A 27,747-nucleotide genomic window follows, 5' to 3' on the forward strand; every position below is an offset into this window, starting at 1 on the left:
AGGAATTAAAATCAGTAAGTTTCAGTAATTTCCTGGATATGAGATATGTAAGGAAGAGGAGTCAAATATGACAACCAAATTTCTGGCTTGGATTGCGTTAACAGTCACTGTGGTACACTGTTTAATTAATTCTTATCATTATTACATATGGAATTAGTTAATTCCATAAATTTCTCCTCTCCTGGTATGCACACTTTTCAAAGTGACTCTGTCATTCCTTCCATGTAGAGATGGAATCTATTTCCCCATCCCTGAAATGTGAACTAGTCTTGTGACTTGCTTTGACAAATAGGTGATGGAATATATGTGATTTCCAAGGCAAGGCCTTAGGAGGCATTGAAGCTTTTACCCTTTTGGAGTGCTGCCCTGAGAGTGCCACGAAAAGAAGTTGGTCTAGCCAACTGGAAGATGAGAGGTCACATGGAAGAGAACCAAGTCCTGGAGCTGACAGCACCAACTATGAACAGTGGTAACCCTGGGACCTTTCAGTTTAGTTGACCTACTAGGTCAATAAAAAGCATCAATGAGGCCAGGGGAAAACCAACATAGGTGGAGTAGTTCTACTCCACTGACCCAGAATTATAAGAAATCATTGCTGTTTTAAGCTACCAGGTTTCAGTGTGGTTACACAGCTATAAGACAACTGACAAAGACAGAGGGAGATCAAAAAAAGACAACCTGAAATGTTATTCTCAAATGACCTAAAGATACGCAAAAACTCTTAAACAGTAGAAGGTTTAGGGAGAGGTGATCCAGTAATTCCTAGCAGCAAATGCCTGAATAACAAGAGCAATGGAATGTTAATTAGAGAAGTTAAGAATCTACCTTTTGGATAAAGTAGCCAAAGCAAACAGGCAGGATGCTTTCAAGCTCTTTGAGAAAGGAAAGTAGAGGTGTTCACAGAGGACTCTGGGGTAGTCCCTCACACCCTCAACCTTGCATAAGTAAATTAAACCAGGTCTCCTTATTAGAGACTGCCTGAAGAATTAAGCTAGGATAAAAAACCTAAAAGCTTTCAGCACTATGCCTAAAATTTTATTATTCACACAGCAAAACATGGATATGACAAAAAATAAGTTAAAAGTACACTTCTCCCATTCAAAGGTATTCTGCCTTTCTCTATTCTGCCAATAGAGGAAAATGAAATAAAAAACATTGCCTTATTTTAAAGACAACGAACATCATTTAAAAAACTAACTTCAAAAATAAATTATACTTTGGTATAGACAGCTCCTTTTACTCCAACAACATTGTTTAAAAGCACAAATCGCACTCAAGCGCAGCCAGTCATATGCGAATAGCAAAAGGAGAATTGAGGTTAAGAGGCTAACAGAAGTGGTGAAAATGAGAGAGCGCGCGCGAGAGAAAGGTAAACAGAAACTGTTCGCCTGGACCAACGACTTGAAGACTTGCCTCTAAGATTTGGAAATCTCGTCATGAGCTCTTGCATTTCTGCCCGTTTAAAAACAACCTTCACTTCTTGCCAAGCTTTATTATTTCCCCCTCCCACCTGGTGTGATTTACAGATTGTTTTTAGCAAGAGCCGTATAAGAGAAGCTAAGTACCCAAGACAATCTGAAGTCAGGAGAAAACTGCTGCCAGAAACCCAAGGCGGGGAAGGACAAGGATCAACCGAGAAATTAAGCCACGTTGCATTCTGGCCGCAGCAGTCATTAAGGAGTCCTCCCTGCCCTTTTCAACCAGGACTGAATGTTGCCTCTTCCTCAGCTGCAATCTCTCCTACTCTCCCTGTGGCAGCTGCGAAGGTGATCTACACTCACCGCTTGAAGCACAGTCGCCAACAACAACCGTAGCCCAAACGTCGGCAGCAGCCACCCACTCAGCCCAGCCGCCATCGCTACCATTTTCCGCAGGTTTCCGGCTGCGTAGAAGGACCCCTTAGCTAGGACCGTCCACTCCAGAGCCTGATCCAAAATAGAACGCTAACGGCCGTTGCCCTTACATCTCTTATTTGGAAGTGACAGGTATTAAATAACGGCATATGAGAGCTTAAAAGTCATCAAATACAAAGACAGTCACTGGGTGCTTTCGATTACCCAAATCAGGCACTTTCCTAAACTCCCCACTTCTTTGCTTCTACGGTCTCCTTTCTTTCATTCACGACACTTCGTCGAGCAGCCAAGAAGCCACGCCTTAGCCAGTTTTAGCCCTGCCTTCTCCTCCAAGTTTACCCAATTGAACGTCGTCTTGATTGAGCTCTGTGGCAGAGGAACCCAACCGTAAACCGAACCAACAGCGAAGCGCAGGGGCTCTTCGGTCCAATAAGCGGACCCAAACGGGAGGAGGGGCGGGGCTTCTGGTTGCCGAGCAGCGTACGCGGATGCGTGCGCGTGGTGGCGGAGGGGGAAGGGCGGGGGCGGGGCTCAGGGCGGCGCAGCCGCAGCGCTAGTGGAGGGGCGCGCGGCCGCGAGCAAAGGAGGGAGGGAAGGAAGAGAGGAAGGCGGGCAGGCAGGCAGGCGCGGGGGTCGGGGACTGAGGCAGTAGAGGGAGGCGAGAGCCTGACAGCCGCTTCGCGCTGTTTGCTGCGCGGGCTTTTGGAGGGGGCGGCCGTTGAGTCGGCTGAGGAGAAGCGGACACCGGCGGCGTTGGTGCTAGCGCCTGGGGGAGGGGGACTGGAGAGGCGAGAAGGGGGGTCGCTGCGGTGGTTCTCTCGCTGTCGCGCTCTCTTTGCCTCGCTCCCAGCTCGGCGGGCTCTTCCCGGCGTCTCTCTCGCCTCCGGGTCCCGCTCCCCGCCCCCCGCGGTATGTCTTGATCCCGAGCAGCGGGTTTCATGGGGCTCCTCAGGATTATGATGCCGCCCAAGTTGCAGCTGCTGGCGGTGGTGGCCTTCGCGGTGGCGATGCTCTTCTTGGAAAACCAGATCCAGAAACTGGAGGAGTCCCGCTCGAAGCTAGGTGAGGAACTGAACTGCCCCAGGCTGAGTGCTGTGGAAGGGGCCGAGGAGGCACTGCCGCCGGAGCAAGTGGGCGTTCGTCTAACCTGGGGTCTGGCTCGGGGGCTGAAAGAGGTTTCAAAGAGAACCGGGAACTAGGGGCAGCGAGAGCACGAGCTCCAAGAATGGGCTGAATTAAGCTTGAGTGGCGTGCTGGGCTCGCGAGGTCACGGGGCAGAGGTTGCAAGGTTGGGCTTCCCGAGCCAAAGGATGCCCCGAAGTAGGTATTCCACGGAGAGAGAGTGAGAGAGAAGACCGAACTCAATGGGGAACGGGTGTTGCTGGTGGAGACAGAAGCGCTCAGCATCGCGTGTTCTCTTGGAAGTCGTACAGAAAGCCCTGGCAATGTCAGACGAGGGGTATTCTAATTTGAGCTATGGGCATCTGGATACGAATTCTTTTGGGGGTTCATGAAGGGATAGGTGCGCAGAAATGGAAGGAGATGCTGGGATGATGGAGAGTAAAATAAATACACTGTAGCGAGTTGCACTCTTGTGCTAGGGGCAGCAAGGGACCTTATAATTGCCAGTTGAGGGAGGCTGGCCGGGTAGTGCAGGAACGCGAGTGAAAAGCTTTATCGGAGTACGGAAATGAGGGTCCGGAGATTTAAATTCTTCTTTAGTGGCGCTAAACTGATGAATTGGGGCTTGAGAATAGGCATGCCTATGTATGTTGCTTCGCGGCAGTGTTGATGTGAATTTCGAAGAGGAGGGAACGCTGAAGGGGAATTATGTAGTGAAGTTTGTTAAAGGAAAAGTAGGATTATGCGGAAAGTTAACCATATGGTTAAATACCTTAAAGGGTTAACAGGTGCTTTCATGGGTGAAGGGTTCTGAAGTACAAAAAGTTGGTGCGAAGTTGTGAAAGGCCAGAAAAAAAGCACAGAGAATAGGTACTTTCGGATTAATAGGGAACTTTGGCATTTGGAAGAGCTCAGCATGGAGAGCGAGAGTTAAAAGAATGACAGTGATAAATTTTGATTTAAAAATGTACATGGCACTTAAAAATCAACTCAAGAGGATGTAATTTGAATATGGAAAAGTAATGTGAAGTGTTCTTTGCATACTTTCACCTCAAAATCATTTTGAATACCTTTGAGAAGCCAGCAAAACAAAACAAAACAAAACAAAAAAACCCCAGCAGTGTAATTTAGACTAAGAAATAGATATTATTTTGAGTGGATGATTAATTTTTAGGAAAAATGTACCAGAAAATAATTGTAATATACGTACAGCAGCTATTTTGGTACAAGCCTTTGCAAAAGCCTTGACATTTTAAAGAGCCTTGAAAGAAAAACCATCAAGTAAATCTGAATGAAGTGCAACTAAAGTTGGAGAAAAACTAGAGATACTCCCAGTCCTCAACTCTAGAGTAAAATTCGAAGAGATACTTAGTTTATTTACCAATTCTTTTATTAATACGTATCTTGTATGATGGAAAAAAATGTCCACTTTAAATATTGAAGGTTATCCAGTACGGTTTTTCTTTTCTTTTGGATCCATTTAGCGACATTCAGGGTCATATTCTGGCGTCATTAATGATCCAGCGCTACAGAAAAAAGAAAAGACTTGTCTTTGAAATTCTCTGGAGTTGATTTCTTAGACACATTACAGTGGGTTAGAGTGACTTACGTTTTTGGTTTTCCTCCTTGCCTGACATTTTTTCCCCATATACTTGAAAATTGCTTCCATAGACACAATCTGAATAATTTTTAAAAGAAAGTTATCTGAAGATGTATAATGCCACAATTAAAATATAAAGTGCTTTCTTGTGATACAAGAAAGAAAATTTCATAAAAAATAGTAAATATGCATCAAAATCCTCCTGGGACTACAGGTGAGTGTACCTGGGACTACAGGTGGGTGTTACCATGCCTAGCAGAGGAAACCATATTTTGACAACCAGATTCTGTACTAGGCACTTTTCATCTTAGATACTCGTATTTAAAGTAAGAACACCATTTAAAGCCATTTTTGGCCAGGCCGCAGTGTGGCTCACGCCTGTAATTCCAGCACTTTGGGAGGCCGAGGCCGGTGGATCATTTGAGGTCAGGAGTTCGATACCAGCCTCGCCAACATGGTGAAACCCTATCTCTACTAAAAATACAAACATTAGTCGGTTGTGGTGGTGGGCGCCTGTAATCCCAGCTACTCAGGAGGCTAAGGCATGAGAACCGCTTGAACCTGGGAGGCAGGGATTGCAGTGAGCCTAGATCGTACCAGTGCGCTCCAGCCTGGACAAAGAGTGAGCCTCAGTCTCAAAAAAAACCAAAAAACAACAGAAAGCCATTTTTGCAGATGCAGAAACAGGCTTAGAGGTTATATAACTTGCCCAAGACCACATCACATTTAAGTGGCAGAGCCAGGATTGCAACCCAGTTATGTCTGATTCCAAATCAATTGCTCCTTTAATTATGTCCGGTTGCTTAAGACTTTATATTGACATTACGCTGAGATTTAGCTATTTGAATAGAGTTTTAAAATTGTAATATCAATGTTTAATTGCATTTATTGCTAAGAATGAATATCATTCAGAGAAAATTGAATTTCTGACACAAAGGAATTGGTTTAGTGTAATGTCTGCCCCTTGTTTATATGAACATAATTATGTTATCCAATGAAGCAACTGAAATAGATAGCTTATTTTTACTATAGGAAAAAAAATCTAGCTGTTTTCCATACGTGCAAAATCACAATGTTAAAAAAGCATTTTTATTTTGGCATTAAAGAAAACGTATTAAACATTTTGTCCTTAAAAGTAGTTACTATCATTTTCATTGTAGAAGATTCCAAAGGATAGTACTGTCTGATAGTGGCTTTAATATTCCTTGATTTGAGAGTATAGTATTTTGATGGTGAGACCTCTAATAGAGCAATAGATGTATTCAGAACTGAGGTATACTCATTGACTACTTAGGAAATTCACTAATTAGAAATTCCTGAAAAAAAATTCAGTAATATAGTTTTTTATTTTTATCTTTAAAAAAACAAATATGGCATTGTGGTGCACATATTACAATGCAGCTTGCTTTTTTTGCCTTGAATGTCATAGACATCTTTCCAGGTCAGTACATAGAGATGTGACTTACTCATTCTATTAGTAATAGCTGTATAATATTCCAAAGTATGCATGTATCATAAATTATTAAGCCATTATTCTAGTAATGGACATTCAGTTTGTCCCCCATCTGTCGTGTGTGTTTGTGTGTGTGTGTGTGTATATATATACACACACACACATATATATACAAATAGATAATTTTTTGACTTTTTCTTGGTATTATAAACAGTTACAGGAAACATCTTTATATATATATGTTTAACTCGTGTTGATGTCATTTTGTGCTAGGATGAATTCTGTATGTGAGATTGCTGGGACAAAGGATATACATATTTCATAATTTAATAGATTTAAAAATCTACTTTTCAACATTTTTTTTGTTTTTCAGAGGATACAGTAATCTACACTGCCAGGACATGTTCATTGCACTAGAAGATAATCAGCTTTTAATTTTTGCCAGTGTGAGGCTATGAAATGATATACTGAATTAATTTACCTTCTGATTTCTAGTTAGGTTGAACATCTTTACATATGTTTATTGCCCATTTATTTGTTAATTTTCATTTGTCTATTTCTCTATTGGGTGGTTTACTTATTTTTTTAAATGTTAGAATTAGTAATCCTTTATCTGTCATATGTTTTGCTTTTTTTTTCTTTTTTGAGATGAGCCTTGCTCTGTCACCCAGTCTGGAGTGCAGTGGTGCGATTTCAGCTCACTCCTGTCTCAGCCTCCCAGGTAGCTGGGATTACAGTTACGTGCCACCACGCCCAGCTAATTTTTGTATTTTTAGTAGAGACAGGGTTTCACCATGTTGGCCAGGCTGGTCTTGAACTCCTGACCTCAAGTGATCTGCCCCCCTCTGCCTTCCAAAGTGCTGGGATTACAGGCGTGAGCCCCTGCACCCAGCGTCTTGCATTTGTTTTTGTCCAAGTTTGCCGTTTGCTTTATGGTGTGTTTTGCTCATATAGAAGTTTTAAAATACACACAGTTAAATCTATCAATTTAGGTAAGTCATTTTCATATGTTGCTTAGGAAGACTTACCCTGAGCCAAGATTGTGTACATTTTCTGTATTTTATTTTATTATTATTTTTTTTTGAGACTGAGTCTCACTCTGTTGCCCAGGCTGGAGTGCAGTGGCCAGATCTCAGCTCACTGCAAGCTCCGCCTCCCAGGTTCACGCCATTCTCCTGCCTCAGCCTCCTGAGTAGCTGGGACTACAGGCGCCCGCCACCTCGCCTGGCTAGTTTTTTGCATTTTTTTAGTAGAGACGGGGGTTTCACTGTGTTAGCCAGGATGGTCTCGATCTCCTGACCTCGTGATCCACCCATCTCGGCCTCCCAAAGTGCTGGGATTACAGGCTTGAGCCACAGCGCCCGGCCTCTGTATTTTATTATAGTATTTTATAGTTTATTACATTTGGCTCTTTAAACCATTTATATGTTTACAGAGATTTATCATGATTTTCTCAGTAAATAATTCATTTTTTCCAACTGTATGTTAACATTCCTTCTTTTAATCACATACTAAGTTTTCATATGTTCTTGGATCAATTTTGGATGCTATTTTCCATTAATCAGAGATTCTTTAAACCTCAGGGACCCATAAATAGGCTTCAAGGTGAATTCCCTGAAATTATATACATAACTTTCATCAGATTTGCAAAGGAGTATATGATTCCTTTAATAGCAAGGATCACAGATTTATAGTAGATGTTTAGTGGACTTTTTTTGTTTTAATAACATAACATGCAGATTGTGAGTTAAATTTAGGAGATAAGCGCATTACTTGTGAAAAAGAAGTTTTTCAGCTTCTAATGAAGTTAATACTTCATTGTATTAAAATGTAGACTTAATTTTCTAGTGAGAAGTGGAAAAGGACAGGGAATCCAAATGAAAACTATTTAACTGTGACTCATTAACATAAAATGTCAGAATTTGTGGCTGGTAAAAAGTAGTTCTTCCCGAATTTCAAGAGTGCACTTGTTGCTAATATTGACTGGTCGAACAGTTCAGCAAAACGTTTTCTCAAATAAATGATAGAACTATGTGCTTGGTAACTTTATTTTCTATAGGGTTTTAGCATTGTAAGTAATTTGTTGACTGTATTCTTATATCCCTATATGAATTTATGAGCACATTAGGAATAATCTTTTACATGGGGAAAATAATTGAGAATGGATTATGTACTCATCCATAGGTGATAATTATGTTAGTCATTATGTTCTTAAAACTCTACTAGACTAAACAACTAATTCCAGGGTAAAGGTTGAGACTGCTTTTTGGAATTTGGTAGTTTTTACAAGTTCCTGAAACGATGCAGCGATACTTGTAACATGTTCCAGAGAATGGTAGATTTCCTTACTTCTGAAATCATTTGGAAAACCTCACAGTAGCTACTGTTTTGAGGACTTTGGGTTAATAGGAATACAGTTATTCTAGAATTGGTAATTGGTGCCTCACTTACTAGTCTTGAATAGGATATCTAGTGCCATGGAGTGGTCACCTGAAACAGTTGATCTCAATTAAGATAATTCCGGGATGTCTGTCCACCACTCTGGTAAGCCTTCTAATATCTTTATGGCACTTAGTGAAATTGAAATAATAATGAATGTTCAAACACTGCTCTCCAGAAAGACCACTTTTGAAGGATGTACTTATAGATGAACTTCATAATCTTGGTTCACTATAGCCTAGTTATTTTTAAGATCTACCCACCTACCAGTACCTGTACTTTTGTATTCTGCCTTTCTGCCTGTTAATAATAGATTAACTGTCAATGCTCCTGTTGGGTTATTTGTACACCTGATTCTATTGCCTCACTTACCTAAAGACATGGTTCCAGAAGCTTTCTCTCATTCTCCTGTAACAGTTTATTCTTGAAAATTGCTAACAGAGTGGATTTTAAGTGTTTTCACCATACCAAAAAAAAGTATGTGAGGTAATACATGTTGGGTGAATTAGCTTGATTTAGCCATCCATGATATATACATGTTTTAAAACATGTTGTACAGATAAATATATATAGTTTTGTCAATTAAAAATTAAGAAAAAAATAAACTATCTTGGTAAATGTTCCAGGTGAATGTGAAAAATATGTATTCTGTTGTTATTGACTGAAGTGTGCTGTAAATGTCAATTGGTTGGTAGTATTGTTACGTTGTTTTGTATTCTTGATTTTTTTCCTGCCTCTTCATCAGTTATGGAGAGAGGTTTTGAAATCTTTGATATAATTGTGGATTTGTCTGTTTTTCTTGTAATTCTGTCACTTTTTGCTTCATGTATTTTGAAGTGCTGTGATTAACTATATGAACATTTAGGCTGTCATGTCTTCTTGATTGACCAACCCTTTTTAAATAGAAGATACTATCTTTATCCTTGGTAATATTCAGTGCTCTGAAACCTACTGCTGTGGTGTTAATGTCTCCCCCAAAATTTTGTGTTGGAAACTTAATCCCCAATGCAACAGTATTGGGGCGGGGAGTGGAAGGTGTTTAGGTGATGAGGGCTCTCTCCTCATAACTGTATTAATACTGTTATAAAAAAACTTGTGGGAGTGGATTCTCTTTTTTCTACGTAAGAAGACAGCATTTGTCCCCCTTTTGCCATTTCTACCCCGAACCATGTGAGGATGCCGCAAGAAGTCCCTCACCAGATGCTGGTGCCTTGATTTTGGACTTCTCAGTTTTCAGAACTGTGAAGAAATACATTTCTTCTGGGAAATAAATTACCCAGTCTCAAGTATTTTGTTGTAGTACCACACAATGGACTATGACACTTACTTTGTCTAATGCTAATACAGACACTTCAGTTTTTTTTTGAGTAGGGTCAGGTGGTATATATCTTTTCCCATCCTGTTAGTATTAACCTACTTGTGTATTTATATTTAAAGTGGATTTTTGGTAGATAGCATCTAATCTTGCATCCAATTTCACAATCTCTTTTGTAAATGAAATATTTAGAACACTTAATGTGATTATTGATGTGGTTGGGTTTAAATTTGAGTTGCTATTTGTTTTCTGTTTGTCTTAACTGTTTTGTGATTCCTTTTTTTCTGATTTTAGGATTAAAGGGGTATTTTTAAATTCCATTTTTTAATTTGATGACTTACTAGCAGTGCTCTTTGCTGTTTGTTTTTTTTTTTTTTTTTAGTGGTTAAGGGTTTCTGGTATCATGATTTCATGTGTAGTATAAGAACCTTAATATATTACCACTTTTTTCTGGGTTCTTGCTATCGTCGTTATACATTTTACTTCTATATATGAGTCCTACAATACATTATTATTTTGCTTTAGCTTAGTTATCTTTTAAAAAGATATAAAATGCTTAAAAGTTTTTAAAAAATTTACTCACATGTTTACCATTCCCAGTGTTCTTCATTGTGTGTGTGTATGTGTGTATGGAGATTTCATGTGGTACCATTTATTTTCACCCTGAAGAATTTCTTTTAACATTACTTACATTAAAAATATACTGGTGATGAATTCTTTTCACTTTGTGTGTCTGAAAAAGTTTTTATTTGCTATAGTGTTTGAAGGATATTTTTGTTGGGTATAGAATTCTAAGCTGACATTTTTGTTTTTTCAGTACTTTAAAGATGTTGCTTCATTGTCTTCTGGCTTGCGTTGTTTCTGATGAGAAGGTTGCCATCATTCTTTGTTCTACTATATGTAGCATGTCTTTTATTTTTCCCCCTTTGCCTACTTTTAAGATTTTCACTAGGTTTTTAATTATTTGATATAATGGCTCTTGTATTATGTTTCTTGTGCCTGGGGTTTGTTGAGCTTCTTGGATCTGTGAGTTTATAGTTTTTATTTAAACATTTTTAAACATTTTAAACATTTATTTAAACATTTTTGGCCATTATTTCTTCACATATTAATTTTTCTGTGCTACTTCTCCTCTCTTTCAGGACTTCGAAATACACTTATATTAGGCCACATGAAATTGTTCCACAGTTCAGTGATGTTCTATTCATCTTTCTCAACCTTTTTTGTGTATGTTGTTTTAGATAGTTTTTACTGCTAGGTCTTTAATTCACCAATCCTTCTGCAGTATGTAATCCACTTTTAATGTTACCCAGTTTATTTTTTATCTCAGGCATGGCCCCTCACCCTTCCCTCTGCCCTTCTAAAAGTTCAATATAGGTCTTTAAAAAATTATCTTTCATTTCTGTCCTTAACATCCTGTATTAGCTCGTTTTCACGCCTAAGACTGAATAGCTTACAAAAGAAAGAGACTTCATTGGACTTACAGTTCACATGGCTGGGGAAGCCTCACAGTCATGGTGGAAGGCAAGGAGGAGCAAGTCACATCTTTGTGGCAGGCAAAAAATGAGAAAGCTTGGGCAGGGGAATGGCTTTTTTTTTTTTTTTTTTTTTTTGAGATGGAGTCTTGCTCTGTCGCCCAGGCTGGAGTACGGTGGCGCGATCTCGACTCACTTCAAGCTCCGCCGCCCGGGTTCACACCATTCTCCTGCTTCAGCCTCCTGAGTGGCTGCGACTACAGGCGCCCATCACCATGCCCAGCTACTTTTTTGTATTTTTAGTAGAGATGGGGTTTCACCATGTTAGCCAGGCTGGTCTCGATCTCCTGACCTTGTGATCCAGCCACATTGGCCTCCCACAGTGCTAGGATTACAGATGTGAGCCACCCCGCCCAGTGAGAACACCTCTTTTTAAAACTGTCAGATACTGTGATACTTATTTGCTATCATGGGAACAGCATGGGAAAGACTTGCCCCCATGATTCAATTATCTCCCACCAGGTCCCTCCCACAACACAGGGGAATTCAAGATGGGATTTGTGTGGGAACACAGCCAAACCATATCATTCCACCCCTGGCCCCTCCCAAATCTCATATTCTCACATTTCAACACCAATCATTTCTTCCCAACAGTCTCCCGAAGTCTTAACTCATTTCAACATTAACTCAAAAGCCCACAGTCCAAAGTCTCATCTGAGACAAGGCAAGTCCCTTCTGCCTATGAACCTGTAAAATCAAAAGCAAATTAGTTACTTCCTAGATACATTGGGTAAATACACCCATTCCAAGTGGGAGAAATTGGCCAAAACAATGGGGTTACAGGCCCCATGCAAGTCCGAAATCCAGGAGGGCAGTCAAATCTTAAAGCTTCAAAATGATATCCTTTGACTCCATGTCTCACATCCAGGTCATGCTGATGCAAGAGTTGGGCTCCCATGGCCTTGGGCAGCTGCACCCCTGTGGCTTTGCATGATATAGCCCCCAATTCTTGGCTACTTTCACAGGGTGGCATTGAGTGCCTGTGGCTTTTCCAGGTGCACTGTGCAAGCTGTCAGTGGATCTACCATTCTGAGGTCTAGAGGACAGTGGCCCTCTTCTCACAGCCCAACTAGGTGGTACCCCAGTAGGGACTCTGTATGGGGACTGCAACCCCACATTTCCTTCCACACTGCCCTAGCAGAGGTTCTCCATGAGGGCCTCGCCCCACAACAAACTTCTGCCTGGGTATCCAGGTGTTTCCATACATCTTCTGAAATCTAGGCAGAGGTTCTCAAACTTCAGTTCTTGACTTCTGTGCACTCGCAGGCTCAACACCATGTGGAAGCTGCCAAGGCTTGGGGATTGCACCTTCTGAAGTCATGACCCGAGCTCTATGTTGGCCCTTTTCAGCCATGGCAGGAGCGGCTGGGACAAAGGGTGCCAAGTCCCAAGGTTGCACATAACATGGGGACCCTGGGCCCGGCCCACGAAACCATTTTTTCCTTCTAAACCTCTGGGCCTGTGATGGGGGTTGCTGCTGTGAAGACCTCTGACATGCCTTGGGGACATTTTCCCCGTTGTCTTGGGGATTAACATTCAGCTCCTTGTTACTTATGCAATTTCTTCGGTGGGCTTGGATTTCTCCTGAGAAAATGGAATTTTCTTTTCTGTCATACTGTCAGTCTGCAAATTTTCCTAACTTTGGTGCTCTGTTTCCCTTTTAAAACTGAATGCCTTTAATGGCACCCAAGCCATCTCTTGAATGCTTTGCTGCTTAGAAATTTCTTTCACTAGAAATCCTAAATCATCTCTCTCAAGTTCAGAGTTCCACAAATCCCTAGGGCAGGTACAAAAGGCCACCAGTCTCCTTTCTAAAACATAACAAGAGTCACCTTTGCTCCAGTTACCAACAAGTTCCTTGTCTCCATCTGAGACCACCTTAGACTGGACCTTATTGTTCGTATCACTATCAGCAATTCAACAAGTCTCTAGGAAGTTCCCAAACTTTCCCACATTTTCCTGTCTTCTTCTGAGCCCTCAAAACTGTTCTAACCTCTGCCTGTTACCCAGTTCCAAAGTAGCTTCCACATTTTGGGGTATGTTTTCGGCAATGCCCCACTCTATGATACCAGTTCACTGTATTAGTCCTTTTTCACGCTGCTGATAAAGACATGCCCAAGACAGCAATAAACTAAAAGAGAGAGGTTTAATAGTTCTACATGGCTGGGGCAACCTCACAATCATGGTGGAAGGCAAGGAGGGGTGGATGGTGGCAGGCAAAAAATGAGAACGCTTGTTTGGGGAACGCCTCTTTTTAAAACCATCAGATCTCACGAGACTTATTCGCTGTCATGAGAACAGAATGGGAAAGACTTGCCCCCATGATTCAGTTACCTCCTACCAGGTCCCTCCTACAACACGTGTGAATTCAAGATGAGATTTGGGTGGGGACACAGCCAAACCATATCACATGCTTTTCCTTTTTTTTTTTTTGAACAAGTGGAATATTGTTATAATAATTCTTTCTGATGTCATTGTCTACTAATTCTATCATCTGGGTCATTTCTGGGTTGCTTTCTATTGATTTGCTTTTCTCTACATTATGGGCCATATTTTCTTTATGTGTCTGTTAATTTTTAACTGGATGGCAGACATTATTTTACCTTGCTAGGTACTGGATATTTTCATATTCCTATAAATACTTGCAAGCTTTGTTTTGGGACATACTTAAGTTATCTAGAAACAGTTTTGTCTTTTTGAGCCTTGCTTTTAAGTTTGTTTGATGGCACCACAAAGCCTTTAGTCTAGGACTAATTTTGCTCCATTACCGGCAGTCCCTTTTAGTGCCCTTCAGCGTATTCCACCCAGTGCCCTGTGTATTACAAGGTTTTGCCACTTTGGCTGAAGGGAACACTGGTTGAGTGAATACCCAAAATTGTTCCTCCTGTCCATTTTGAATGGCTCTTTTTTGGCCTCAGTTTCTTAACACATATGCACTGAGAGGTACTCTGCTGAAAATTCTGTTTTTGGCTCTGTCCTCTTCAGTACACTGCCCAGCAAACTTCAACTGCTTTGTCTTTCCTAAAACCTTGATTCTCGCTCCTTAATTCAAGAAGAATGTTGGATCCCTGAATTAGACTGAGTTCTCCCTCCCTGTGCTGTAGCCTGGAAACTCTCTCAGGCAGTCATAGGACTCACTTCATTTCCTTTTTCTCAGGAATCCTCATACTATGCTGATTTCCTGTTTAATGTCCAAAGTCTGAAAATTGTTGTTATGTATTTTATTTTTGTTTTGTTGTTTCAGTTAAGAGGGTAAACCCAGTCTCTTTTACTCCATCTTGGCTAGTGGTAGAAACTGGGTGAATCTTTGATTGGGTGTCCCCGAGTTGACTGAGGGGAAAGTAGTGAACTTGGATCATTTGAATTATACTTGGTAATTAAAACTAATATTATAAATTCAGGGAAAGAATCATGGTTTTATTATGCTTCTTGATTTCTTCATAATCTCTAGTATGGTATTGAGCACAGGCCTTAGCAAGTTGTTAACTGAAAGTTAGGTAAGACTTATCCGTGATAGTGCCACCTTCCTTCTTCCTCATAGAAGTTTCAAGTGTATGTTAGTTAATTCTTTGAAATGTTATCAGTTTTATTCTGACTTTAAGAAACCAGACCTTTTGTATCCCTTTAGATACAGCTGAGTCTAAGAGGAAGACTCTTTCAGACTGGCTGATGAACCGTATGGCTCCAGAAGAGGTTTTTGCTTTTCCTATTAGTATGGCTCTTAAGCTAATTGGTCACATTCTTGCTGGGTGTGGCTGGATTAATAGTTCTGTTCAGAGGCTTCTTTCCTGTATTCCTTCTAGAATACCTTTATTCCAAGCTAAGTAGTGGGGAAGAGAATCAGAGGGATGGTAGTGCTAATAGTAGTTATATTCAATATGTTACATGTATAGAAAATGCATATAGTTTACCCTAAGGTGAATATTATTATTATAGTCCTCAGATGTTCAACGTGGCATGATATAATTCTTGCTAAAGGTAGTTAGGTTGTACTGAACCTGTGAGTACTCTAAAGTGTCAAGAAGAAGTCTTTTAAATTGTAACTGTTGGATTCTCCTGTGGGAAGGTAGTGATTTGAAAATGGTGAATTGATTTGCTACTTATATAGCAACTTAAAACTGAATTTAGAGGGAAAGTAATGTCCACTTTCCTAAATTCCAGTATAAGTTAGGAATAATCCATTAGTATTACCTTATGTTTTTCCATTATTTATTTTTAAATTTGTGACATAGCTAGAAATAAGTGATTTGTACAGGCAAGCACTCAGAAATGACTTTAGAGACTGATCAGATGATGTCAGTTGGGAAAGGAGAGTTGTGTTGGAAAACACCTTAGACTTTTGCTTGGTGTGGTTAAGGATTTGAGGTTAAGTGGCTATGCAAGTGCAGACTAACTCTCGGCAAATTTATTTCTAATTATAAATTACGTTTGAGTTGGGCTTAATGAACGTAATTTAGAGATGTTATTGGTTCATTGATAACAAACTTCTGGTATGTGGTCCCTGTATGCTTTGAAGCAAAACAGTATAGGAAATCGGCTAATCAAACTAGTTTTATTTTTTTCTGCTACATAAGTTGGTAGTCTGAGTCTCCATAGCTTGTCTTCAGACAATGAATTCTGTATGGAGTGCTCTGTTACTATCATGCTTTCAAAATAATGCTTTATTACAGTATGTCTTTTAGTTAATAGTAACTTAAAAAATGAAATATTTAGAAGAAACTAAACACACAGCATAAACATTCTAACTAAAATCTTGCTGCAAACCTGAATTTTTATAGTGTATTCAATAGAGTTGCAAATTCTACCCTATTTTTATTCTAAGAGTTTGATGTTTCACTAGGGCTATCTGTTTCTTTCAGTTTCTAAGGTGTGATGTAAAAGGACATAATCTTAAGTTTTCAGTGATAAAAAGTATACTATTTTAAATATAGGCAGGAATATTAGAGCTTTGAGTAAAATTGAATTACTGGATTGAAATCAATAAAGTCCTTCTTCAACCTTGCATTTGATTTCCTTGTTCAAGTTTTGTCCATGACAAACTGAAACTGGCTCAGCAGTGAGGTTTGACACTAAGATTCTTGATCTGTATTTAGATTTGGTCTGCATTTAAGATTCTTGATTTATATTCTGCATTTGGGTGTTAAGAAAGTGCCTCCAATTGCCAGTGTTTTTATTTCAACACAGTTTTATTGCTTTTCAACAAAACATACCCACCTCTTATAAAGTGTTGGATGTTCCCAGAATGTTATACACCTCTGGCAGAAAAACTCAGTTGTTTCCTTTATAGAAGGGCTGATTAGAAAGACTGGCTTAACGTGATTTTAATGTATTTTAATAGTTTTTCTGCATTTGTTTAAATAAAATAGAAGAAAACATTCACCATCAATTTCCTATCAGACATAAATTTCTTATCTTTCCTTCCTACTTTGAAGGTTAAAACAAAAAAGCAAAGTTGTTTGATGATATTTTAGTGTCTTGAAATGGATTTCTCAGCCATTAAAATAAGGGATATGTGTGACTTTTGCACCTCACTGGGGATTTGTCAGTGATACTCTGACTTGATATGTGCTTGTTCAGGTTTGTCTTACAGATAAGATGCCATTATGTGCCCTTTTTTTTTTTTATCTTATCTCTGTTTTTTTATCTTATCTCTGTTGCCCAGGCTGGAGTGCAGTGGCGCATCTCGGCTCACTGCAAGCTCCGCCTCCCGGGTTCATGCCATTCTCCTGCCTCAGCCTCCCAAATAGCTGGGACTACAGGCGCCACCATGCCCAGCTAATTTTTTATATTTTTAGTAGAGACGGAGTTTCACGGTGTTAGTTACGATGGTCTTGATCTCCTGACCTCATGATCTTCCCGCCTCGGCCTCCCAAAGTGCTGGGATTACAGGCGTGAGTCACCGTGGCTGGCCATATTGCCAAGATTTTGAGGATGACTTTAGAAAAGATGAAATTCTTGAATCTTACACAGCTTCAAACAGTATTAACTCAGGTAAAGAGTTATTTATATTTTCTGCATTTTTAAAGTCCTTTTATTTTGAAATAATTTTTGGTTCACATGAAAGTTGCACAGATAGTACACAGTTCCTGTGTATCCTTCACCCAGTTTTCCCTATCATGACAGCTTATGAAACCATAATACAATTATCAAACACAGGAAATTGATGGTGGTATGATACTATTAATTAAACTACAGACCTTATTTAGATTTTACCAGTTTTTACCTGTACTTTTTTTTGTCATATGTATAGTTTTGCTGTTGTTATTGCAATGGCCTTCTACTACATTTCTTCTCTTCTCTGTCTCTCTCTTTGCCTCCTTCCCTGCCTTCTGAAGAGTAAGAACGGTGTTAATTTTCAGAAGCTGCTTTGCTAATAGATTTTAAATTTTGAGTTTTTAGTTGCTTTCATTGAATGTTTTTTACATTTTTAAATTATTTTTAAAATTTTTCTCTTTTCAGAGGTATTGATCATTGAATTTTTAGGCATGTAACTCATTTGCTAAAAATGTTATTTTTGTTTCTTTCTATAACATGTCATATTGCATTGCATTGGCTAGGCTAGATTTCCAAAGTACACTTTTTGTGCTTAATTTTTACATAACAGTCTTTGAGTTTCCTTTTGAGAAAAATTAGCTACTGTGTACACTATTAGTTGATTAATATCTGACATTAAAATTAATCATTGATATGCAATGAATGCTTTACCAAGTTTCAGGAGTTCTAATCATTTCAAATAAATCATGTTCACATGAAAGTACCTTCTCTTCCACCTGTCCTACTCTTATTTCAGTGATTTAGATGAGGTAAAATCTGTAAAAATCACACTTGTGCTTGTAGATCTTAATTATATAATAAAACTTTAAAAATGCGTTATATTTTTGTCATTGACCTTTATTACATGTGTACTCAGACAATAATCATTGTCTGATATTTAACTAGAGCATGTGTTTAGCATGCATACCTAGCACTGATCTGTTACTGTAACATTCATATTCTGAAATCCTCTGGAAGGAAACAATAAGGTTATATGTTGATTTCTTCTTATTTAAGGAAAGCTTCATTGATTGAACATGGTTTTCTATTTTGTGTTTGGAGATGGACTGTATTTAGAGACATCTTTTTTCCCCCCAGAAGTTCTGTTTTAAATTAATGAGAAATTGGGTGAACTTATTTTCTTGCTCAGGTACACAACTTGAAGTTTTGGAAGTTAAGTATACAGGATCTTTTCTATACAGGAATGTTGGAATTTTCTAGACTCGATTAAAGTACTATTGCTTAATTTTTTAATGAGAACGTTCTTTCCCAATAATTAAAATGTCAGTACTTGCAATTAAGTTGCTGTGAATAATTCCTCCTGCACATGTTTTCTTCAGCTTTTTCATTTTTCCAAGTTGAGTTTTGAATTTTTGCTCTCTTTTGACAGCTTTATTTATTTATTTATTTATTTATTTGACTAGGACTCTCTACATAACTTTCTGATAACTCAATTATGGAAAACAGTGGATAGATGTTCAGATGTTATAACTTCTCTTTTTTGGCAGGGATGGGGTGGATGAGTGAAAAGAAAAAAGGAAGAAGTCAGTGAATGTTGGCAGATATTCAGATATTTCTTCTGTTGTGTCATTCACCTTGGCACAGTTAAGTAACTGCTTATGATTAAGTTTTTCACACAGTCTCAGAAAATAAGGAGTTTCAAATAATAATGTGGGTAACTGATTAGTATCCAACTAGCAGTGGTGTTGGATGGATTACTCGATTCTTAGAGAGTCTAGGACATGTCAGAACAGTGTAAATTCAAACTGCTATTACGACAAAGTAAAAGTTACTTTGAAAAATAAGTAATTTAACTGGTAGAAGAAACGTTAAGGGATAGACTAGATTTGGTTTTCTATATGGTCTTTCATTCTGAATACTAATTAGTACTTGAACATATGTGAAGCTCAAGTGTTGTTTTAGAAATACAGTTGTGAAGTGGTTATGCAAATAAATTCAGTTTAAATTTCTTGCCATGTAAAATGTGTAGAAGGACTTATTGAGGTTTACTTGGACTTTTATTGTATTTAAGGACAGGAGTTAAATGTAAGTCCTGAAGAAAAAGAAGTGTTTCATATCACACTTATTTCAGAGTAGAGCTTAGTTGTAGCTGTGTACAATAATCAATTGTAAAAAGGTATTTCCATTCCTCCGTTGTCCTTTTGGCTTATTTCTGTTGTCTTATTCAATTTGCTGTGGATTTGTTTTTGTAGTGGGAAAATTAATTTGAGCTGCAGTGTGTCAGGATTACTTAGCAAAAAATTACTGTTTGTTGTCGCACAAAAAAAGTAGATACTACCCAACCTTTTTTTTTTTTTTTGAGACGGAGTCTCCCTCTGTCGCCCAGGCTGGAGTGCAGTGGCCGGATCTCAGCTCGCTGCAAGCTCCGCCTTCCAGGTTCACGCCATTCTCCTGCCTCAGCCTCCCGAGTAGCTGACGCTACAGGCGCCCGCCACCTCGCCCGGCTAGTTTTTTGTATTTTTTAGTAGAGACTGGAGTTTCACCGTGTTAGCCAGGATGGTCTCAATTTCCTGACTTAACCTTTTTTACTCCATGTCATGGATATACTTACGTTTTCACCTTGTGGAATACTGAATCAAGTTTACACTCTTAGGGTCTTAGAGTAGTGGTTTTCGCTCTTGGCTACATGTTGGAATCATGTTGGAAGATTTTAAAAATGCTGGTGCATGGGTCCCACCCTTGAAAGATTGATTGCCTTGGGGTGTTGCCTGCGCCTCAGTTCCTATGTACACTAAGGTTAAGAGCCTCTCTTCTAGAGACTCATGCACAATAACACTTGTTAAAATTAACTCCTAAAAATTGTCATATAGTCGTAAGATTAATATATCATGAATGTGTAAAATTATATTCTTGAGTTTACCATGGTCTTCTTAAAATGAGCAGTGTTAATAATACTACACATATTTTGAGAGGTGTTTACCACATTTGGCCAAAAGACCAAAAAACTCAGTATTTAACTGCCTAAAGTTGCAAAGCAGGTGGAGAAATAATGTTTTCTTAGTTAGCTTAATAATGTATATGTCAAGGGGATGGATAAGATTCCAGTTAAACTATTTACTGTTAGCAATATTTTTTTGTAAGCTGTTTTTGTAAATCCACAGTGTGCCTTCTAGCTTTTTTTCTCTTACTCTCAAAACTGAAATAGGCTTAGTACAGTGACTCATGCCTATAATGCCAGCATTTTGGGAAGCCAAGATGGGAGGACTGTGTGAGGTCAGGAGTTCAAAAGTTCAAGACCAGCCTGGACAACAAAGTGGGATCCCCCATCTCTACAAAAAATAAAAAAATTAGCCAGGCATGGTGGTGTGTGCCTATAGACCCAGTTACTCAGGAGGCTGAGGTGAGAAGATAATATGAGTCCAGGAGGTAGAGTCTGCAGTGAGCTATGGTCTCACCACTATACTCCAGCCTGGGCAAGAGAGCAAGTCCCTATTGAAAAAGGAAAACAAAAACCTGAAACAGATGATCGAAGTTGCACGTACAAACGTTATTAAAATAGATTCATCATTTGAATATTTAGTTACTATTTACTAAAGCTGCATGTTTAAGAGTTTCTTTAGGTGACTTCACATATACTGTTGTATTCATTAGGCTATGGTAGGAAGTCCAGTTAGATTTAAACTGATACTTGTTCTACTCAGAATAATTTATGTCACCTGAAGAGAGGCTGATGGCTGTCTTACTTCAGCATATTTGGATATGGGAAAATTAATTAAACTAAAATTCACATATGACTTTGGAAATGACTATTGAAAACACACTGGCGACTGGGCACAGTGGCTCACATCTATAATCCTAGCTAACCCTTTGGGAGGCTGAGACAGTAGAATTGCTTTGGCAAGGAGTTCAAGACCAACCTGGGCAACATAACAAGACCCCATCTCTACAAAATATACAAAAATTTACCATGTGTGGTGGCATGTGCTTGTGGTCCCAGCTACTTGAGTGGCTGAGGTAGGAGGATCGCTTGAGCCTGGGAGATGCAGTCAGGCGAGATGGTGCCGCTGCACTCCAGTATGGGTGACAGAACAAAACCCTGTGTCAAAAAAGGAGAAAACACATTGGGAAGTAGAAAAACTGTCATAAGCCATGTAAATAACATGTAGCCCAAACATCTGTAATATGCTGTAGAACTGGAACAAAATGATATTAAGGATAATTTTAGAAGCATCTTCCTGAATAGTTACTGATCCAGGCCAATTCTTGGCAAAATTATGTCATTGGTTTGTATTTGGTCCTTGCCTGTTTTCTGGAGACCCTCCTACTCTGTCCCTAGTGCTGTGACACTTTCCTTTTCATTCTTTTCTAAAGTATCTGGATTTGTCTTCCTATAAATTATATAATATTCCTCCATTTTTTCATCTCCTTTGACCAAAATCTTTTCTTAGCCATGGAGTTTTTATTCTTGGGGAGGGGCTGGCAGGTTGAGAGACAAAGCAATTATACCATTTTCTCCCCAATTATTTACTTAACCATAAACCTGTGTACTTACCACTTGGCTTTATTGCATATTAATATACTTCTACATTTATAAAAAAAAATTACAGCCAATTTTTTATTAAAAAAAATGCGGTGGTTCACACCTGTAATCCCAGCACTTTGGGAGGCTGAGGCGGGTGGATCAGTTGAGGTCAGGAGTTGAAGACCAGCCTGGCCAACATGGTGAAACCCCGTCTCTACTAAAAATACAAAAAAGTTAGCCGGGCATTGTGGTGTGTGCCTGTAATCCCAGCTACTCAGGAGGCTAAGGCAGGAGAGTGGCTTGAACCCGGGAGGCGGAGGTTGCAGTGAGCCGAGATTGCACCACTGCACTCCAGCCTGGGCAACAGAGCAAGACTCCATCTCAAAAAAACAAAAACAAACAAACTACAGCTATATCAAAGCCCCTGGTACCTGCTACTGAACCTGTTTTCCTCCCTTCTGCTCACAGGTAACTGCCAGGTGGAGTTTATCTTTTTCAGAAACATTTTCAGAAACCAAGTTAATCTTTTAAGTAATAAATCAAAATGAGTGAAATTTAGGAGAGAAATGTTTATGGGCAGAAGCTTAATACTGTACTTAGAGGTTATAAATAGTTGATAAAACCAGTTCTGCATCTGGATTGTTTTCATCCTTCTGTGTTTGACTCTTCAGTGCTAATTGTTTAAAGACTTTCCTAATAAAAAATTGAAAATGCTTGCAAACGTAGGCTATAAGGAGACACAAAGGATTAATCTACTTTGTTAAAATCTACTAATGTGTGTTGGAATGTGATTATGGCTTGTCGACAAGGATCCATTGGATGAACAGAATTCAGTGTTTATAGAACTAGATTGTTGGCAGGTACACTTAACTACTGCCAGCATCACTCAAACCAGCCAACTCTTTCATCTTTAGTAAATACTTTGTCAAATAAGAGATCAGTCTCTTTAAATTTTAGATAATGAATAGAATTCATTTAGACGTTAGTTTACAGTGCAGTTAAAATAGGCTATCTTAGATTATCTTTGTTCTTCTCTTCTAGTTGGTTTAGATTAAAAGTGCTAAAGGAATGCTGAAGAGGGTGGAACAAGAGCATAAACATTTTTGAGAGGGTAGAACAGAGAATATAAACATTTTTGGAGTTCTAAATCTAAATAAAATTATTTCAGAAATGAAAATATTTTGTATTATTTCTGAGGAAAATCAACTTTTTTGGGGATACTTTTTCTACAGCAGTGTTTAGCTGTTTTTGGCAAATGAAAAAGGATCCAGGTAATGGGGTAGAGACAGAGATTTCCTATTTGAAGTTGAGACAATGAATAACTCCTTGCCCCTACTCCATTCTCCTTAAGAAATAAGCTTTTCTTCATTGATAAGATAAAGTTAGTTTTATACTGTTTATTTAAAACACCACCACCACCACCATCTCAACTCTTCCCCCAAATTAGCTTTGTGTCTGAATTCTACTTTAGTCAATGATTCCTTTATATTTTTATATCTCTTAGGCTTAAAAACTAGGAGTCATCCTTGATTTTTTTTTTTTCCCGCTTATCTACAATCATCAAATTTTCTGGAGCTGTCTCCTTGGGACTTGCTTTAAGTTTTACGTTTCATAACAAACATGATATATTAGTGGTTTCTTTCAGCTTTAAAATATTATGACCTTTAAGATCTAAAATTAAATGTTGAAATGTAAAATTTAAAGGCTTATTGAAAGAATGTTAATAACTTTTAAAAAAAGTCTTGGTTTTAGATTAGATTCTCCTAACTAAAAGGATCCTAAAAATTAAGAGTAAGATATTTAGAACTTTGTACGAAGTGTAAAGTCTTAGTATTACAAATAAATCATTGGGTATTTATTAATATTATTTAAATGTCTGATACTGAGCTTTGCATCTTACGGAGAAAAAACTTTGGATTCCAGTTGAAGCAAGAAGAAATTTATTGTTATATCTTAACCAGCATGTAGGCAACTGGGACCCTTCAGATACTGACACTAAGAGAACTTAATCCCAAAATAAATAAAAATTTTGAATTAACATTCTTTTTAGTCTGGGTGCAATGCCCCATGCCTTTAATCCCAGCACTTTGGAGACTGAGGCTGAGGCTGGTGGATCATTTGAGCCTAGAAATTTGAGACCAGCCTGGGCAACATGGCAAAACCTTGTCTCTACAAAAAGTAAAAAAATTAGCCAGGTGTGGTGGCAGACACCTGTGGTTCCAGCTACTCGTGAAGCCGAAGTGGAAGGATCTGAGCCCTGGGAGGTTGAGAGTACAGTGAGCAGTGATTACACCACTGCACTTCAGCCTGGGCAGAACTAGACCCTATCTCAGGGGGAAAAAAAAAAAAAAAAAAATTCTGGCCAGTCGGGGTAGCTCACACTTATAATCCCAGCACTTTGGGAGGCCGAGGCAGGCGGATTACCTGAGGTCAGGAGTTTGAGACCAGCCTGGCCAACATGGTGAAACCCCGTCTCTACTAAAATACAAAAACTAGTTGGACGTGGTGGCAGGTGCCTGTAATCCCAGCTACTTGGGAGGCTGAGGCAGAAGAATCGCTTGAGCCCGGTAAGTGGAGGTTTGCACTGCGCCATTGCACTCCCTGGGTAACGAGCGAAACTCCATCTCAAAAAAAAAAAAAAAATTCTTTTAAAAGTCACCTTGAGACATTTAATGTTATTTATTTCCTTTGTGGCGGCTGGGGGTGATAAATTGCAAAAAGAGATAATAATATATAGGTTGATCTTATTCTAACACCATAAAATTAAGAAAAAAGTTATTCGATAGTGGAAGATGTCCAGGACAATTAATAGGAAGCATAAACAGAATTTTGAAGACAGGGAACTTCTGAGGGTGTAACTTTTGAGGCAGAGTGGGTGATAAATTTGAGTAGATAACTTAGAAAATGTTAAATGCCAGAATGACATAAATGTTTTTTGGCCTAGTGCTTTTAAAAAATTGACATGTTTTTCTTTTCTTTTTTTTTGAGACAGTCTCACTGTGTTGTCCAGACTGTAGTGCAGTGGCATGATCTTGACTTACTGCAACCTCCCTCTCCTGGGTTTTAGGTGTTCTCATGCCTCATCCTCCCAAGTAGCTGGAATTACAGGTGTGCACCACCAAGACCGGCTCATTTTTGTCTTTTTAGTAGAGACGGGGTTTCACCATGTTGGCCAGGCTGGTCTCGAACTCCTGACCTCAAGTGATCCACCACCTTGGCCTCCCATAGTGCTGGAATTACAGGTGTGAGCCACCGTGCCCTGCCAAAATTGATGTGCTTTTCTAAATGGTGTCTTGCTATTTAGGAAATTTTATTTTTAATGGTAAAAGCATGTTTGCTTGAAGAAAATGCTGTGGTGTGCCTTTTTCTCTACTAAACTATCCCAGTTCCTAAATCTGCATAGAACCATGAAAAATAATATTTTTAACTTCCTAGACATTTTGCTTATGTTCATTAACTCAAATTGTCATGAAGCAACTCCTATGTATACTAGATACTTCACTGTTTTTACCCTACTTCCATTGTACGTTTAGCTTCAAACATAAGATTCATTCCTTTGGCCTATTTCTAATTTGCAAGTTGCTATATTCTACTTTCTATGAAACTAGTGTGTATTATCTCTTATATCCCTCTAAATTTTCTTGAGGGTTAATAGTATGTTTCCCTTTGATCACCACCAGCAAGTACCGGGGGTCAGACTGACTCTGAAAGGAGCAGGTATTTGAAGTTCTCCGGAAGGAACATGGGATTTTATTAAGGATTTTAAGAATGGATAGGAATTTGATGAGGAAAATTCACGGCAGACAGGATGGCATGATGTAAGGTGTGAAAACGGAGTGCTCAACATAAGAGATGTGATATGGTAGAAATATAGAATATTGTTACGATATAGTAGGGGATATTATTGGGAAGATGGAGAAAAGATCAAATGAGTTTCTGGTCATTTAGTAATGTCTGTCATTTATTGAATGCTTGCTGCATATCCAACTTTGTTAGGCTCTTTACAAAAACATCTAATATTGACAACAGTTTTGTGTGGCAGATACTATTCTCTGAAGAAATTGGGATTTAGAGAGACTAAATAGGTTATAAGACTCATGGAGCTAATAAATTAGATTTGATTCCACATCTCTTTTAAAATATGCTGCCATCATAAGCCTCTTTAATTGCTTTGCAGTGATCTCTAGATTCTATTTAAGAAGAAATTTGCAACAATCTTGAACTCGTACTTACAGACTAGGCGATTACCTTAACAGGGAAGAACCATGATTATGAATATGCCAAGCATCGGAAGAACTTCAAATATAAATCTAGTACTACAGGAATATGAACTGATGGCCTGAAAAAGACTGCATTTATTTTGGATAACAAAATAATTTCTTGGCCAGGTGCAGTAGCTCATGCCTGTAATCTCAGCACTTTGGAAGGGTGAGGCAGGTGAATGGATTGAGCCCAGGAGTTTGAGACCACCCTGGGCAGGATGGCGAAACCTGGTCTCTACAAAAAATAAATAAAATAAAATAAAATAAAATAACTTATTGGTATCCAAGGCTCTTTAAAACACAATTAAAGTCTCTGGAACAAATGCTGAAAGCTGTGTGTCCAAAGAGGTCTTCGTCACTCTAAGTCTTAAATATTTGACAGTTTAGGTTTGGGCGAAGTAAACATTGGATTTTACTAATAATATGGTTGCCTATTTTGGCACCCTAAATTTAGAAGTTGGTTTAAAAATTTTTTTTTAATCCAAAGGTAACATTGTTTATGTCTTCAAAGAATGCCAGACTGACGTATTTTTGTTATTATTGTTTAGTTTGGTAGGCTAATAATGTTTTCCATTGAACTGCAACAATTTGAGTAACTGGCAGCATGTAAATTAAAGAATTTTAGAGTTGAAAGGATCTTAGTGATTGTCCGGTGCAGTCTTCTTGCTGTTCAGATAAGGGAAATGAAACGCTTTTGAATTAGATGAATGTGACTCCAGTTACTTATTCAATTAATGCTGTTAGTACTAGGATTAGAACCCTTTTTACCGAACAACACTACTTCCAGTGTTTATAAGAGGGTGTATGTAGATCACCACCGTAACAGGACATGATTCTGTTACTGGTTATGAGGCTGGCTTGCCTAAAGTAATGGTCTTAGCTGGGTAAGATATAGGTGGTCGATCATATAGCAGAATCTCTTAGGATTCTTTTTACAAAATATATATACTGACCCCTCTTTGAAATCCGCTTGGCTGAAGAGACTGTCAGATTAAGAGCATCTTTAATCAGTAAGCAAAGGCCCCCTGGCAAGAAAAATATGTAAAATATTCTTGTGTTTTGGAAATAGGTGTCTAGAAAATATGTAGCTTAATAACCTAATTAATGCATATAGCATTACTGATGTGTACCATAAAGCTATCCTTTCCACTGTTCACTAACAAAAGACATTTGATTCAGTTACCATGTATGTTCTGAAAAACTATTAGTAAAAAACTTAGACTTGTGAGACCTCTTATTTTTTCATATTATTATTTTTATGGATGTTCAAATTCTCCTTGTCAAGAATTGTGAAGGATCTGAGATTTTATTGCAGGCTAATAAATTAGCCTACTACAGTTTCATGGATAACTGAAGGTAAAAAGACGTGAGTATCAGCATGTTTTGCACCAGTTTCCTGAGCTCCAGCTACGATAGAGTGACATAAAGTGGGCTGGATGATATCTGCACATGCATGAGATGCAGACAGGAACCTTAAGTTGAGGGAGCCCACATTTTTGATCCAGAGGGAGACATACTCTCTTCATCTTCCAAGGTTTTTGTTAAATGACCACCCTTGAAAAGATAGTCTGGAGCAAATAGTATGTTTGCAGCTTGCGGGACAGGCAGAAATGCGAAAGACCGATGGAGAATCGTCTCCTAATAGGCATTAT

The 27,747-nt window shown here is 38.7% G+C and overlaps 2 protein-coding genes across 3 annotated transcripts in view; one reads left to right on the top strand and one right to left on the bottom strand.

The window, feature by feature from the left end:
- SELENOF (selenoprotein F) overlaps window positions 1–2,115 on the bottom strand; it is a 49,252-nt gene extending 47,137 nt beyond the window's left edge. Inside the window, exon 1 of the mRNA XM_030942160.1 lies at window positions 1,782–2,115. Coding sequence (XP_030798020.1) covers window positions 1,782–1,865 — 84 coding nt within the window. The 5' untranslated portion in view covers window positions 1,866–2,115. The remainder of the gene's footprint in view (window positions 1–1,781) is intronic.
- A 279-nt stretch (window positions 2,116–2,394) lies between these two features.
- Window positions 2,395–27,747, top strand: part of HS2ST1 (heparan sulfate 2-O-sulfotransferase 1) — a 193,945-nt gene continuing 168,592 nt past the window's right edge. For both annotated transcript variants that reach the window (XM_010353170.2, XM_010353171.2), the window contains exon 1: window positions 2,395–2,915. In XM_010353170.2, the coding sequence (XP_010351472.1) occupies window positions 2,792–2,915 (124 nt within the window). In that variant the 5' untranslated portion in view covers window positions 2,395–2,791. The remainder of the gene's footprint in view (window positions 2,916–27,747) is intronic.

Source organism: Rhinopithecus roxellana, chromosome 12 (genome assembly GCF_007565055.1).
Source record: "Rhinopithecus roxellana isolate Shanxi Qingling chromosome 12, ASM756505v1, whole genome shotgun sequence".
In the NCBI taxonomy this organism is placed as follows: domain Eukaryota; kingdom Metazoa; phylum Chordata; class Mammalia; order Primates; family Cercopithecidae; genus Rhinopithecus; species Rhinopithecus roxellana.